The 16,311-nt window shown below is 41.9% G+C and overlaps 1 protein-coding gene across 3 annotated transcripts in view; it reads right to left on the reverse strand.

Annotated features, from left to right (window-relative positions):
- Positions 1-276: 276 nt before the first annotated feature.
- The window catches only part of LOC147106260 (ras-related protein Rap-1b), an 84,465-nt gene continuing 68,430 nt past the window's right edge, over positions 277-16,311 (reverse strand). For all 3 annotated transcript variants that reach the window (XM_086009224.1, XM_086009223.1, XM_086009222.1), the window contains 3 exons: positions 14,008-14,151; positions 5,866-5,979; positions 277-1,606 (listed from right to left, as the gene is read on the reverse strand). In XM_086009224.1, the coding sequence (XP_085865350.1) occupies positions 5,893-5,979; positions 14,008-14,151 (231 nt within the window). In that variant the 3' untranslated portion in view covers positions 277-1,606; positions 5,866-5,892. The remainder of the gene's footprint in view (positions 1,607-5,865; positions 5,980-14,007; positions 14,152-16,311) is intronic.

Genomic DNA, 16,311 nt, shown 5'->3' on the forward strand with positions numbered 1-16,311 from the left:
GTAATTGCTGGGCAGTTGGCTGGCAATTAGCCCAACTCTGCGCTGGCAATTAGGATTTCAATGTCTGAGCGGAACTTGACAGGTCGCAAGTTCGGGATTTAGCGCACATGGAAATCCACATGCTGTCCATTTCAAAGGCGGTATGAGGGTGTACTCCGACCGTCATACCGACCACAAATTCTGCCCAATTATAACTGCACTTCAAAGTTGTAACAATCACCAGCACAACACACAGTAGCACATGGTACTCAATGTACACAAAATGTTACATTTACAAAAGTTAAAACGAATACTTTATTTACTTGCAGTTAAAACATGACAAAACATTCAAGTGGCAGATAATCATAATGCAAGCCCTTGCATGGCAATCCAAATTTATTGAACTGATGCGAGGTTATACAAAAAAATTGCACCACTTTATGGAAATTAAGGCTTTTTAAGTTTACATTTGGCCACCTTAAAGCACTTGCAGCATTAAGTTGGTCATTTCAAATACTGTGGCTCAATTCCATACACAATCTTCTTCCCAAAAGTTAATGCGTACAAAGCATCAAGGCATTGTTAAATAAATCAGCTGAACTTAGGCCATGTGACCAATTACACTCGAATAAAAATTATTTCTCACATTCACCATCAATACCCACAGTACTCTTCCACCAGGAAACATTTCAATAAAACATTACACATGTGAAACATAACCACTAACAGGCAATGTCTAATTTAATGTATATTTGGTACTGATAATTACAAATATGCATAAGCAAGCAGAATTACAGTGAGAATCTACAGCTGCAGGAGCATTAAGAGTGATCTCCAAGCAAACTTGTAAAGTCTTAAAATAAGTATCTTAAAATATATACTTCCTGTTGTAGACCCGCACTGTACAATCCTTTATAAACATTGTCCCCCATGTAAACAAAAAGGAAACATACAATGAAAGACTTGACATTTTTTCTGAAAATGTTAACAGCTATTTGAAGGCAATTGTAGACCAAAGACAAAAGGATTGAAACAAAAACACACACTTCCTATACAGAGAAATCACCGTTTCCACAGGTTGTACTAAAATAAAAACTTAATTATTTTAATAGCTGTTGCAATTATCAGAGCGCAGTTATACACTGAAACAATGATGATCTTGCATCTCCATTTTAAAGAAGCTACAAATATCAAAGAAGCAGAGTTAGCTGTGAGAAATCATCTAGTCTAAAGAAATCTTTGGACTTCCATTTTTATTAGGCTAAAATAGTGGTGCTTTCAGGAAATTACATAACTTTATTTGCCAAAAAAGGGAATTACCAATAAGTTTATTTACCAGTTAATACAACATTGGTGAAAGGAGTACTTCCTCCAATAGGTGATCAGCATTAACACTGAATGTAGGTCCTAGTTTTAACAGTTGCCTACTATTAGAATGTTTAGAAGTAAAAAATAGCTTTCTGTTCTTGCAATGCTGAAAACATAGTTACTTTATGTGCAAAATGACTTGGGAGTTTTCATCCATTTGTTGAAGGGTACCACCACAGGAAAGTCCATTTCTCAGATGTCAATAGGTTTAGTAAAGTGGAATGCTGGCACTGTCAAAATGGGAAATAGTTCATCATATCTGCAAGTTAAAAAATGTAGTTAAATTCGTACCATCTTAAGTCTCAGACAGCTTTTAAATTTCTACTATACATATAGTTAACTATCTGTGAAGGTAATTAAGAAGTATCTTTACGAAAAAGGACATGGAGGCCCAAAAGCCCATCCCTTTGTTGACTGATCCGAATCCCACCAACTTTCTTAACATACACCTCAATCCCTTTTCTTTCTCCAGAAAGCCATCTAGTTGAACCCATTTATGCTGTACGCTCCAGTAGACTTAGCTGGCAATTTATTTTCCACCTTAAAGAATGTGTTCTCTGGGTTTATAATGTAAAACAATTTAAACTTTACTTTTCAATCTTAATACATAATTCCAGAGTTTCCAAAAACTTTTCAAGTGACAAGACAAATAAAAAAATAGAAGTCCTACCAAAACTAAGTTTACTATTCTGGCTAATTAACTTGACAAACGTAGTAGGCTGTATCCCCTCTTGCATTAGGAGTGGTATTTCATCAGATCATTTTTTTCCCCCCCACTGAACAATTCAGCTAGACTGTTACAGAAACTGCAATTTGTTTTTAAAGACAGAAATGACAATACATAGGCACATAGAAACATAGAAGATAGGAGCAGTAGGCCATTCGGCCCCTCGAGCCTGCTCTGCCATTCAATGCGATCACGGCTGATCATCCAAATTCAGTACCCGGTCCCTGCTTTCTCCCCATATCCCTTTAGCCTCAAGAAATATATCCAACTCCTTCTTGAATATATTTAATGAATTGGCCTCCACTGTCTTCTGTGGTAGAGAAGGCCACAGGTTCACCACTCTCGGTGAAGAAATTCCTCATTTCTGTCCTAAATGGCTTACCCCTTATCCTTAGACTGTGACCTCTGGTTCTGGACTCCCCGACCATTGGGAACATCCTTCCTGCATCTAGTCTGTCCAGTCCTGTCAGAATTTTATAAGTTTCAATGAGATCCCCTCTCATTCTTCTAAACTCCAGCGAGTATAAGCCCAATCAACCCAATCTCTCCTCATAAGTCATTCCTGCCGTCCCAGGTATCCGCCTGGTGAATCCACTTTGGTGGCAAAAACAGGAAGGCAGATTATTATTTGAATGGCAATAGATTGGGAGAAGGGGAAGTGCAAAGAGACCTGGGTGTTCTTGTGCACCAGTTTCTGAAGGTAAGCATGTAGGTGCAGCAGGCGATTAAGAAGGCAAATGGTATGTTGGCCTGCATATCAAGAGGGTTCGAGTACAGGAACAAGGACGTCTTGCTGCAGTTGTACAGGGCCTTGGTGAGACCGCACCTTGAGTTTTGTGTGCAGTTTTGGTCGCCTTATCTGAGGAAGGATGTTCTTGCCATGGAAGGAGTGCAGCGAAGATTCACCAGGCTGATAGCTGGGATGGCAGGAATGACGTATGAGGAGAGATTGTGTCGATTGGGCTTGTACTCAAGTTTAGAAGATTGAGAGGGGATCTCATCGAAACCTATAAAATTCTGTCAGGCCTGGACAGACAAGATGCAGGAAGGACGTTCCCGATGGCCGGGGAGTCCAGAACTAGGGGTCATAGTCTAAGGATAAGGGGTAAGCCATTTAGGACTGAGATGAGGAGGAATTTCTTCACCCAGAGAGTGGTGAACCTGTGGAATTCTCTGCCACAGAGGGCGGTGAAGGCCAGTTCATTAAATATATTCAAGAAGGAGTCGGATATATTTCTTAAGGCTAAAGGGATCAAGGTATATGGGGAGAAGGCAGGGACAGGGTACTGAATTTGGATGATCAGCCATGATCTTATTGAATGGCGGAGCAGGCTCGAGGGGCCGAATGGCCTACTCCTGCTCCTATCTTCTATGTTTCTATGTAATCTTCGCTGAACTCCCTCCATGGCAAGAACATCCTTCCTCAGACAAGGTGACCAAAACTACACACAATACTCAAAATGTGGTCTCACCAAGGCCCTGTACAACTGCAGCAAGACATCCTTGTTCCTGTACTCAAACCCTCTCGCTACGAAGGCCAACATACCATTTGCCTTCTTAACCGCCTGCTGCACCTGCATGCGTACCTTCAGCAACTGGTGCACAAGGACACCCAGGTCTCGTTGCACTTCCCCCTGCTCCCAATCTACTGCCATTCAGATAATAATCTGCCTTCCTGCTTTTGGATACCAAAGTGGATAACCTCGCATTTATCCACGTTCTATTGCAGCTGCCATGCTTCTGCCCAATCACCCAACCTGTCCAAATCATCCTGAAGTTTCTCTGCATCCTCCTCACAGCACACATGCCCACCCAGCTTTGTGTTGTCTGCAAACTTGGAGATATTACATCTAGTTCCCTTGTCTAGATCATTAATATATATTGTGAAACAGCTGGAGACCAAGGACCGATCCCTGCGGTACCCCACTAGTCACTGCCTGCCACTCGGAAAAAGACCTGTTTATTCCAACTCTTTGCTTTCTGTCTGCCAACCAGTTCTCTACCCAAGTCAATACCTTGCCCCCAATCCCATGCGCCTTAACTTTACATGCTAATCTCTTATGCGGGACCTTATCGAAAGCCTTTTGAAAGTCCAAATACACCACATCCACTGGTTCTCCCTTATCTATTTTACCAGTTACATCCTCAAAAAATTCCAGTAGATTAGTCAAGCATGATTTACCTTTTGTAAATCCATGTTGACTTTGTCCAATCCTGTCACTGTTTTCCAAGTGCTCTGCTATTACATCTTTTATAATGGATTCTAGCATTTTCCCCACTACCGATGTCAGGCTTACTGGTCTGTAATTCCCCGTTTTCTCTCTACCACCTTTTTTGAATAGTGGGGTAACATTAGCTACCCTCCAATCCATGGATACTGTTCCAGATCCCATCGAATGTTGGAAGATGATCAGCAATGCATCTACTATTTCTAGGGCCACTTCCTTAAGTACCCTAGGATGTAGATTATCAGGCCCTGGGGATTTATCGGCCTTCAATCCTGTCAATTTCCCGAACACCATTTCCCTACAAATACTGATTTCTTTCAGTTCCTCCCTTTCATCAGACCCTATGTTCCCCGACATCTCTGGGAGGTTATTTGTGTCCTCCTTTGTGAAGGCAGAACCAAAATATGTATTTAATTGGTATGCCATTTCTTTGTTCCCCATTATAAATTCTCCTGATTCTGACTGCAAGGGACCTACGCTTGACTTCACCAATCTTTTTCTCTTTACATATCTATAAAAGCTTTGAGTCAGTTTTTATGTTCCTTCAAGCTTACTCTCATATTCTATTTTCCCCTTCTTAATTAAACCCTTTGTCCTCCTTTGTTGAATCCTAAACTGCTCCCAATCCTCAGGTTTACTGCTTTTTCTGGCCAATTTATATGTCCTCTCCTTGGATCTTATGCTATCCCTAATTTCCCTTGTTAGCCACGGTTGAGTCACTTTTTTTTAATGCCAAACTGGGATGAACAAATTCTGTAGTTCACTTATAAGAAGTGTTCAAAATACAGTCAAGTTTTATGAGGCTCCTCCGATTGCTCACGGAATAAATGCTCACGTGGTATGGCACTGAGCCATGCAGACAACAAAGGTGCCATATTCGATCCCAAGTTTGACCCAGTTATCTGATTTCAGCAGGGCAGTACCATGAGCACTAATTGGTCTCAGTGTCCTGAATCTTAGGTAAGGATGGGGGCATAAGAGAAATCAACCAGGGCCACTGTTCATCATCACAATCTAGTGATGCTCTGCTTTCTGCTCCCTCTGCCAGCCTGAAAATCACCATCTAAGGTCATCTATTGAATTGTACCTCAACACGAGTCAATGCTTTAGGAACAGGCAGCGGGGAGAATTTGGGAAAATTGAAGCGTGCAGAAGTACATTGCAAGTAAAGAGAGCTGTAACTTTACACATTTTCAAACATTTAACGCTTAATGCGCCATGGGATCAATTTTATGCTTGCATGCAACTTTAAAAAGATTTCTGTATTAACACCAGCAAAGGTTCCCAGCATTCTAATTTAGTTTAATCAGCATCCAATGATAAAAGAGTTGTCAAATTTGGTTAAAATTGAATAGAAGTCTTCAGCATATTGGTAGATTGAGTCCTTTGTCTCCTCGCATAAAAAATGCATGCCTGCATAATTTCCGAAAGAGAATGTTTGAGTTTATTAAGAGGAAGACAAGTTAATATTCAAATATATGTAGCTAACACCATAGTCCAAAGTACTTCCTCTTTTCTCTCCTCCTTCCCCAAAACCAACAGGCTGCGTGCAATCATTTTTACCTGGCTCGGAGTTAGAATAGGTCTGTATTAAAGCAGTTGGCATTTTGAGGTTTTTGGAGGCCTTCCAGAAACTGGAGATTTTCTGTTGATTTGTCGGACCAGATCATAAAAAATCTGTAATATACAATATTTCAATAATAAATGTTAAGTTTTGAAATGAGATCGAATTTTCAGTGTCCTTGTAAAATGAATTAAAAAAAAAAAACACTTCAGGCTATGAAAAACAGATCTAATCCATAGTAAGATTTCTGTAAATAAGGCTTTCCCTCATTTACAGGATGGTCAGGTTACAGATTTCATCTGTGTGATTACAAACTTCTCAACTCATCAAATTTACTAACGACAGTTTGCTATATTAATCCAGTCTCTATGTTGGTGTTAAATTGGCCACAGGACCAAAGCACTGGTTGCATCATCCAAGTCTGAAATCCTTTAATCCATCCAACAGCTGAATTTACAGCAGCAGTATTGTTTGATTTGTATTTTAATAAAGTCTTTGGTATTAAACTTTTTACCTATTTAGGAGAATAAAAGACCAAAATCTTTCACAATGTCCTAATAAAGGGCTTCCATTGGAAGACACGTCACTTAAAAAACGGGTATCTTCGCAGTATAAACAGTGGCTATAATAGAATTTAAGGGGCAATCAATCCAAGCCTTGCATAATCATTGACTCCACCCATAACAATTCACATAACCTTTTGCTCTGTGCTATAAATTACTCAATTTAAATGAATCAAGTTGAATGGAGGTGGCAGAATAAATTGATAAGGCTGTTTAAAAGCATACGGGATCCTTGACTATAAATAAAGGCGTAGAGTACAAAAGTAAGGAAGTTATGGTAAATCTTTATAAATCACTGGTTAGGCCTCAGCTAGAGTATAATGTCCAATTCTGGGCACCACACTTTAGGACGGATGTAAAGGCCTTAGAGAACATAAGAACCAGGAGCAAGAGTAGGCCATTTGGCCCTTCGAGCCTGCTCCGCCATTCAATAAAATCATAGCTGATCTTCTACCTCAACTCCACTTTCCTGCCCGATCCCCATATCCCTTGATTCCTTTAATGTCCAAAAATCTATCAATCTCTGACTTGAATATACTCAACGACTGAGCCTCCACAGCCCTCTGGGGTAGAGAATTCCAAAGATTCACCACCCTCTGAGTGAAGATATTTCTCCTCATATCAGTCCTAAATGGTCGACCCTTTATTCTGAGGCTGTGACCCCATGTTCTAGATTCCCCAGCCAGGGGGAAGCATGTTCCCTGCATCTACCCTGTCAAGCCCTGTAAGAATTGTGTGTGTTTCAATGAGATCACCTCTCATTCTTCTAAACTCTAGAGAATATAGGCCTAGTCTACTCAATCTCTCCTCATAGGACAATCCTCCCATCCCAGGAACCAGTCTGGTGAACCTTCATTGCACTTCCTCTATGACAAGTATATCCTTCCTTAGGTAAGGAGACCAAAACTGTACACAATACTCCAGGTGTGGTCTCACCAGGGCCCTATATAATTGCATTAAGACGTCTTTACTCTGTGGTAAACCACAGTTTGTATTCCACTGTACATGCCTGGACATGCCTCGGCTGACTCCTCCCACAAGTCCTAGTATAAAGGTGACTGCTCCCCAGCCCCTTTGTATTCTGGACCGGTCGACCACTCGAGGCAGACCTTCATTCTTTTGTTAATAAAAGCCTTTAGTTACTCTCTTAACTCTCAGTCTTTTATGAGTAATTGATAGCGCATCACTCTTCTACTCAAATCCTCTTGCAATAATGGCTAACATACTATTTTGCTTTCCTAATTGCTTGCTGTACCTGCATGTTAACTTTGTGATTCATGTACAAGGACGATGTAGACATAGAAATAGGGCGGGGGGACTGTGATATGCTCGAACATATTAACATCGAGCGGGGGGAGGTATTGGCGGTTTTAGCTGGCCTAAAAATGGATAAATCCCCAGGCCCGGATGAAATGTATCCCAGGCTGCTGTGTGAGGCAAAGGAGGAGATTGCGGGGGCTCTAACACATATATTCAGGACCTCTCTGGCCACAGGGGATGTGCCAGAGGACTGGAGAACCGCTAATGTAGTACCATTATTCAAGAAGGGTAGTAGGGAAAAACCGGGGAACTACAGGCCAGTGAGCCTAACATCAGTGGTAGGAAAATTATTGGAAAAAATCCTGAGGGACAAAATTTGTCTCCACTTGGAGAGGCAAGGATTAATCAGGGATAGTCAACATGGCTTTGTCAAGGGAAGATCATGTCTGACTAATTTGATTGAATTTTTTGAGGGGGTGACTAGGTGTGTGGATGAGGGTAACGCAGTGGATGTGGTATACATGGATTTCAGTAAGGCCTTCGATAAAGTCCCGCACAGGAGACTGGTCAAGAAGGTAAGAGCCCATGGAATCCAGGGTGCCTTGGCACATTGGATACAAAACTGGCTTAGTGGCAGAAGGCAGAGGGTGATGGTCGAAGGTTGTTTTTGTGACTGGAAGCCTGTGGCCAGTGGGGTACCACAGGGATCGGTGCTGGGTCCCTTGCTGTTTGTGGTCTACATTAATGACTTGGATATGAATGTAAAGGGTATGATCAGTAAGTTCGCGGATGATACAAAAATTGGTAGGGTGGTAAATAGCGAGGAGGGTAGCCTCAGTCTGCAGGACGATATAGATGGGTTGGTCAGATGGGCGGAACAGTGGCAAATGGAATTTAACCCGGAAAAGTGCGAGGTGATGCACTTTGGGGGGACTAACAAGGCAAAGGAATACACAATGAATGGAAAGACCCTAGGCAAGACGGAGGGTCAGAGGGATCTGGGTGTGCAAGTACACAGATCCCTGAAGGCGGCGGAACAGGTGGATAAGGTGGTAAAAAAGGCATATGGGATACTTGCCTTCATTAGCCGAGGCATTGAATATAAGAGCAAGGAGGTTATGATGGAGCTGTATAAAACACTGGTTAGGCCACAGCTGGAATATTGTGTGCAGTTCTGGTCGCCACACTACAGGAAGGATGTGATCGCGTTAGAGAGGGTGCAGAGGAGGTTCACCAGGATGTTACCAGGGCTGGAGCGCTTCAGCTATGAAGAGAGACTGGGCAGGTTGGGTTTGTTTTCCTTGGAGCTGAGGAGGCTGAGGGGGGACATGATTGAGGTGTACAAAATTATGAGGGGCATAGATAGGATGGATGCTGAGGAGCTTTTTCCCTTAGTAGAGGGGTCGATAACTAGGGGGCATAGATTCAAGGTAAAGGGCGGGAGGTTTAGAGGGGATTTGAGAAAGAACTTTTTCACCCAGAGGGTGGTTGGAGTCTGGAACTCACTGCCTGAAAGGGTTGTGGAGGCAGAAACCCTCACAACATTTAAGAAGCATTTGGATGTGCACTTGAAATGCCATTGCATACAAGGCTACGGACCAAATGCTGGAATATGGGATTAGATTAGACAGGGCTTGATGGCCGGCGCGGACACGATGGGCCGAAGGGCCTCTATCCGTGCTGTATTACTCTATGACTCTATACCCAGGTCCCTCTGCACATCAACATTTCCCAATCTCTCACCATTTAAAAAACTTTGCTTTTCTATTTTTCCTACCAAAGTGGGTAACTTCGCATTTCTCCACATTATATTCCATTTGCCATGTTTTTGCCCACTCACTTAGCCTGTCTATATCCCCTTTTAGCCTCCTTGCATAGAGAGGGTGCAGAGATTTACCAGAATGGTACCAGGGATAAGGGACTTCAGTTATGTGGGGAGACTAGAAAAGCTGGGATTGTTCTCCTTAGAGCAGAGAAGGTTAAGGGGAGATTTAATAGAGGTGTTCAAAATTAGGAAAGGTTTTGATAGAGTAGATAGTGAGAAACCTTCCACTGACAGGAGGGTCAGTAACCAGAGGACACCGATTCAAGGTAATTGGTAAAAAATCCAGGGGGGGAAAATGAGAATTTAAAAAAAAAACGCAGCAACTTGCTATGATCTGGGATGCCTTACTGGAAAGGATGGTGGAAGCAGATTCAATAGTAACTTTCAAAAGGATATATACTTGAAAAATATAAATCTGCAGGGATATAGGGAAAGAGCAGGGGAGTGGGACTAATTCGATAGCTCTTTCAAAGAGCTGGCATAGACATGATAGAATCATTCAGCACAGGAGGAGGCTATTCGGCCTAAGTTCATTAAGCAATAAACTTGATGAATCAAAATTGAATGAAAAAAATTAAAGTTCCTCGAAGTTAAATTGATATATCGCAACAATCTCGGATATCAACATTAAAAAATATAAATGATCACAAGATAATTAGAAAGAAGAAAGGACAATCAGCCCTTCTCAATTCATCCAAATACCCAACATTTTAGCATCCAATTGCTTCTGATAAGATTCTAGGGTTTTCACCTCCACTACTCTTCCTGGATGTCTTCTATACATGGTTCACTCTTTGCATGAAGAATGCACAAAGTTTCAAATTAGATAGAACACACCACCTGAGTAAGGGTTGCAGTGCCGTATAAAATGCATACATGTTGCAGAGACCAGGAAAACACTGGGACGGGTGGTAAAAAGACTCTTAAAACTAGCAAATAGATTGACATGTTTGGATAAAGAAAACAAGGGAGATTCAGAAAATAGGGAGAAAGACTACAAAAACATGCCACTATTGAAAAAAAGTTGATTTTTCAATACTTATCTAAATATAATAAAAATGTTAGCAAATTAGATTCATTTATTCTTAGTTGGGCGTTCTGGACACAAATTATCAGTTTACTGAGACCAGATGCTAAAGACTTTAGGGTAGAATTTGGTACAGGAAACACTTTTTTTATCCGGCACCGACGGGACCGGCGTGGTGCCGGTTTATCAAAAAGTCCGGATTACAGAGAGTTATAGTTAAAAGGTACGAGAGCTCCGTACACAGCAACAAATTCAGGCTTCCCTGTTGCTTAGCAACAGCTGCAGGAACCCTGGCCACAGACCAAGCATCCCTGTTGCTTAGCAACAAGTGCAGAAACCCCCGATTACACAGCCAAGAATCAAGAAACGGCCACTAATATGAAGAAAAACTTAACTGAACCTACTCCTGAATTTTGCCGGTTAACCGAGATTTCCAGTTGTTTGGGTGCTGGTAAATCGAGAGTTTCCTGTATGTGCTGTGCCCATTTTTTGGATGCAAAACAGCCGCAATACGGACAAATTTAAGGAGTGGGACGGCCCACACCCAATCTGTCACTACTAAATTCGTCATTCATTTTTTAAGGCATCCCAGGTGACTGCCGAAAACAGGTGCTTGAACTCTGTTAATTTGGGGCCTACAGCCTGTTTAAGGACCGTTCGGGGAAATTTGTTTCCGATGAGCAGACAAAGTGCCAGACCTGTCCTGCTGAAGAATCTGTCAACGAAAGGCAAGTTAAAACCTCCTTGATGGGCCAAGAGGAGTGGTGCGCCTCCAACTCCGTTTTCGCAATCAGCCAACCTTGCTCACTCCAAACCCCCACCCTCCCAGGACTTGCCTTCAGGCCGCTGCCGGTAAGGCAAAAGGCCCTACATTCATCATTTTCAATGCGCAAGCTGGCTGTGGAGGTACAACAGGGACTAGCAACTCGTGCATAAAATGTTATAGCGGCCAGAGCCCCAATTTTGGGCAGGCCTTGGGATGCGCGCTGCCTACGTATTGCCGAGTCTGGGCCCAAAAATGAAGTAGCAGGTGGATTTAAATGTCCAAAAATGAGGTAATGTATATCGGAATAGAAAACAGCAATCACATACTTAATAGAAAGGTGGAATTATCTGGATGCATAGGCAACACTGCATTTTTTCTGGTCTAAAATCTATGGTGGCGAACAATGTTCCCTCTAATTTTTTACTTCCCTGTGCGGGCCTTGTAAATCTGTTGCAGCGGCTGCGCATGCGCAGTATCTCGTCCAGCGACAGCGCTGGTGAGCGGTTTGCGCAGGACCTCGGTGATTGGTGCGCGGCTGCGTACCTTAGGGGAAACATTGGTGGAGAAGACTTTGGATGGGATTACTGGTCATTCACTGTACTTTTCCAGTCAATATGAAACAATCAACAAAGCTGATCAAACAAGGATGCATCAAGGCATTTGGCTAGAAATTCAGACTGAGTTAACGAATCAGCATATGCATTGCTACTCCCAAGGTGCCCACCCACAGTCACCTCATCCTCTACCTGATCTATTTCATTATTCAAAGAAATACCAAAATGCATTTACAGTAACAGGGCACAAGTATAATGTATCTACACACACATACATACATTTCCCAGTGAAAAATGACCACCCACTGCTTCCCACAGGACATTCTATTTCAAGGCTAATATGCAAATAAGCTAATTGTGCCAGATATTACCAGCGGAGGTGGATAACATAAATCACAAAATGCAAGAGTCATGTATAACCTCATTTAATTTATTTTTAATAAAAAGACCTGCAATTCAACCAGCTTGTGTCTCAGTGCTGCACATATAATGAATTACTTTGAAGTGCAGAGCAAATGTGGCACCCATTTAATACACAGCAAGGAGATGAGTGGTTTCGGTGGTATTGCTTGAGGAAGGAGTTTTGGTCAGAAGTACTCCTTGCTCATCTTCAAATAGTGCCAGGGATCTTTACCATCAACCCGACTCTTCAAAATCTCTACCATCTACAAGATTCAAGCTAGGATTGCAATGGAATACGCGCCACTTTCCTGGGTGGATGCATCCAAAAGAGAAACCAAGAAGTGTGACACCATGAAAGGCAGAGCAGTCTGTTTGACTGGAACCACTGGACTCAATATCCACCCTCTGCAGCAGCAACGTACTGTGGCTGCAGTATGTACTATCTACAGGATGCATTGCAGCAACTCACCAAGGTTAATTTAACAGCATCTCCCAGCTCTGCGACCTTCACCACCGAGAAGGATAAGAGTGGGGAACACCATTACCTCCAAGTTGCACACCATCTTACCATTCCTAACACTATCATGAGTACGATCACAAGGACTGGAACAGTTCTAGAAGGTGGCCCACCAACACCTTCTCAGCACACTTTGGAATGGGCAACAAATGCAGCCCTGTAGATGTCACCCACAGCCTGAGATTGGCCCAGAAATTCGGGTCGGGGGCTTCCCGCGGGTGCAAGCCCCCGACCTGCACTTACCTTGCGCGCCGGCAGTTGAGCTGTAGGGCCCCGTGGGCCTGGTCCAGCTGCCGGCATGCTGTGCTTGCGTGTCCCAGGGGCGCAGTTAGTGCGATGCATCCCCTGGGATCACGTGAGCCATGGGCAGCCAATCGGAGGAGGGAAAAGCCCATTCATAAGATTGACAGGATGACCTATCAAGACTTATAAATACTACGGGCCCCAAAATAGCAGTAAACCTTCATATACTTTTTTTTTTTTTTTTAAATCACACTTTTTAAATAAACTATAAATTACATTAAATAACTATTTTAAACAATAATTTAAATTTTTGAAAAAGATAATTTTATATTTTACGGGGCTAAAAATAAACTTACCTTGCTTTAAAGTATTTAAAAATAATAAACCTGTGGAAAAAATGTTTTAATTTTAATTAATTGACCACTTACCTTGTAAAAAGCAGGCCTTACGCCTGCTTTTTACATTTCTAAATACTGCAGGCTTACGATCCCGGGAAAACCTGCAAAAAAAACCTAAGTTCAAAGCGCACGCGCAGCCTCTCCTGCGCGCGCGTTCGACCTCTGAACCCCTTCGTTCAGAGGATCGGAATTGCCGGTTTCCCACGCATGCGCAATGCATGCAGAAAACTGGCACTTCCATTCGGCCTACGGGTGAGTACCCCGTGCGTACTCACCCATGGAGACCCGAATTTCTGGGCCAATATTTTAAAATAAAATCCAAGTCAAACTAGTACAAAATATTGTTCTGCAAACAATAGAGCCAGAAATTAATTTCACACTTTCCGAATGTTTTTAATTCTTCAATCAGTGTGAGCTAAACTGAAGGTATTGATGCAATTTTGACATGTACAATTTGTCTGATCTCTAATCAAAAGACTGAAGATTTTCCCAACAGTATGAAATGAATAGGTAAATCCATTTAGTGCAACAAATGGCACTAATGATCAATCAGAATACTGCCTGTGTTTCTGCACATTAGTCTCACCTCATTAACGTTAATCTTCGACTTTGCAGAGGATTCTAGAAAGGCACAGTTACACCACTGCCTTGCTAGATTCTGTCCTTGCTCCTTTCCAACCACGCGCTCTTCCTCCAAGTCGCACTTATTACCAACCAAAATCATTGGCACCTGCCAGAAAAGTGAAAAGTTGAATTTATACTAGAAGCTAAAAACATTTGTGCAAATATAAAATTACAAATTCACATCCATTTCTTTAGTCTCTTTCTATAATTACTAAAATGTAGCAACTGGTAATACACAAATTAATTACATTTATGGTTATGACCAGAGGATGATATGCCAGTTACCAATATGCTACGGGGAGAGAGTGGGAACCACACATTAGCCAATACACTTGAACCATGTACAATTCTCTTAATCCATTGCCTCAAAATGGTCCCAAACACCACAATGACAGACCTGCGATAACAATGTTTCACCCAAGCAATCTCTAGCTTGAAATGTTCTGCTTGGAGACAATCTAAGTTTGAAATGGCAAAATCTAGAATTGCAGTGGTGGGCATTTTAGTAGGTCAAGTGGGCATGACACCAATCACTACTATACTTTAGAATCCTAATGGCGACAGTAGATGGAAAGGGTATATTTTTGTTGGAGGGAATGGGAAGACTGATCAGCAACTATGACTACTAAGAAATTACTAAAATTGATTTTAATATTGCAGTTCTTATTGTGAAGTGAGTTAGCGCTTAAGGTCATCTTCTAAAACAGATTTTACAAATAGAGCAAAAATGGGCGTTGTCTGATGGCGGTTTTACTTTCCAGTAGGAATTACAAACCAAGTTACAAATATATTTCAGCAATACGATGGCAAACAATTCTCAACATTAAGAGGGTCACTTTAGCAAATCCGCCATCAATTATTAATGCACTGATCTTTTCAACTATGCTAAAGCTGTGGTATCTTTCATAGCAAAAATATACAGGCCACGGAATACACATCAAAATTAAGAAAGGCAGAACTGACTTTTTAAGGAATATACATTCTGTATAAATCTTAACATACACATTTTAGAATTCTGTTTGGACTAGTTTTACTTGCACATGTCCACATCACTTTCCAAACTGAATTGAATACTTCTTTTTGGGTAGTACAAGTTTACAAAACTTCCACAGTAATCTAACTATAATACTACAAAATATTGACAAAGGATAAAAGCACCTGGGAGAGTAAAAGAGCAATGTTACTGGTGAAGGCTGCATGCATAATTCTGCATTTTATCATCAAAGGTGAAGAACAAAATTTAAAAATGCCTTCATTGATGTGATCATTGACCAGGACTAATTTCACTGGAAGTTGGGGTATGCTCAGCTAACTTTGTCTGAGCAAGAGGAATCGAGGTCTTGGCGTGTCAGAGCCATGTACATTCCACCGAAGCAGCATAGTGTTGAGCACCAGAGGTCCCTCAAAACTGTAGGCACATCTTTGATTGGCCTCGAAAAATGGTTTTCTGACCAACCGTTGTTCCTTATGGGCAACTGGAATAGATCAGTCTTCATGCTTCAAAGGCAGTGCTATTGGTCTGGCGACAGCATGGTGTGCGGAGTTTGAAGTTTTTCAATTACATGACATTGGTACAGGGGTCAGAGGGACAGAGCAACTAATCATGTAGTTGTAAAAAGCTTGGTCTGTCTTTGCTTTCCGAAGGCAGTGTTCAATACGGCTGGAAGAACCTGCCCACTGAATTGTCGCCTTCTTCACTAAGAGAGCAGCGGGACAAGACGGTATACTCATGGCAAAGAGTGACTGGAGGGAAATGAAGATCAGTGGGTTAGATTTATCTGCAATAGCATGCAATTCCACAAAAAATGAGATCAAATGATGCCACTTCCCACTTAGTTCCAGATAACTATGCAAGTCAATGCCCCAAAAGGTAAGCTGGTCCTAGCTTAATAATGGGAAGCTTAAGTTTTGAGATTTTAGCAGGTTAAACTCCTGCAGTACCCTTACACACAGTTACATTCCCCAAGCCTCGACTCTACCAATCTGCACCTCAGCTCTCTGCACCTAGAAGTGGTGTTTTTCCCTATGTTGAGTGCATGCATATTCTGTGTTGAGAAACCAGAAATTGCATGCAAGAAAGAACAAACTTACAACCTTTCACATAGCACTTCAATTAATTACTTTTGAAGAATAGTTGCTGTGGTTCATGGGCAAATGCATTACAGTACATACATTCCCCATCGCCCCAGAGCCACGTACTCTCCTGGGAGAGGCGAAAAGCCAAATACAAACCCAGGTCATTTAGGAGAAAAAAAACCCTGGAAAA

The sequence above is a fragment of the Somniosus microcephalus genome, chromosome 16 (assembly GCF_052327205.1).
Source record: "Somniosus microcephalus isolate GS21.2 chromosome 16, FLI_Smic_1.0, whole genome shotgun sequence".
NCBI lineage: Eukaryota > Metazoa > Chordata > Chondrichthyes > Squaliformes > Somniosidae > Somniosus > Somniosus microcephalus.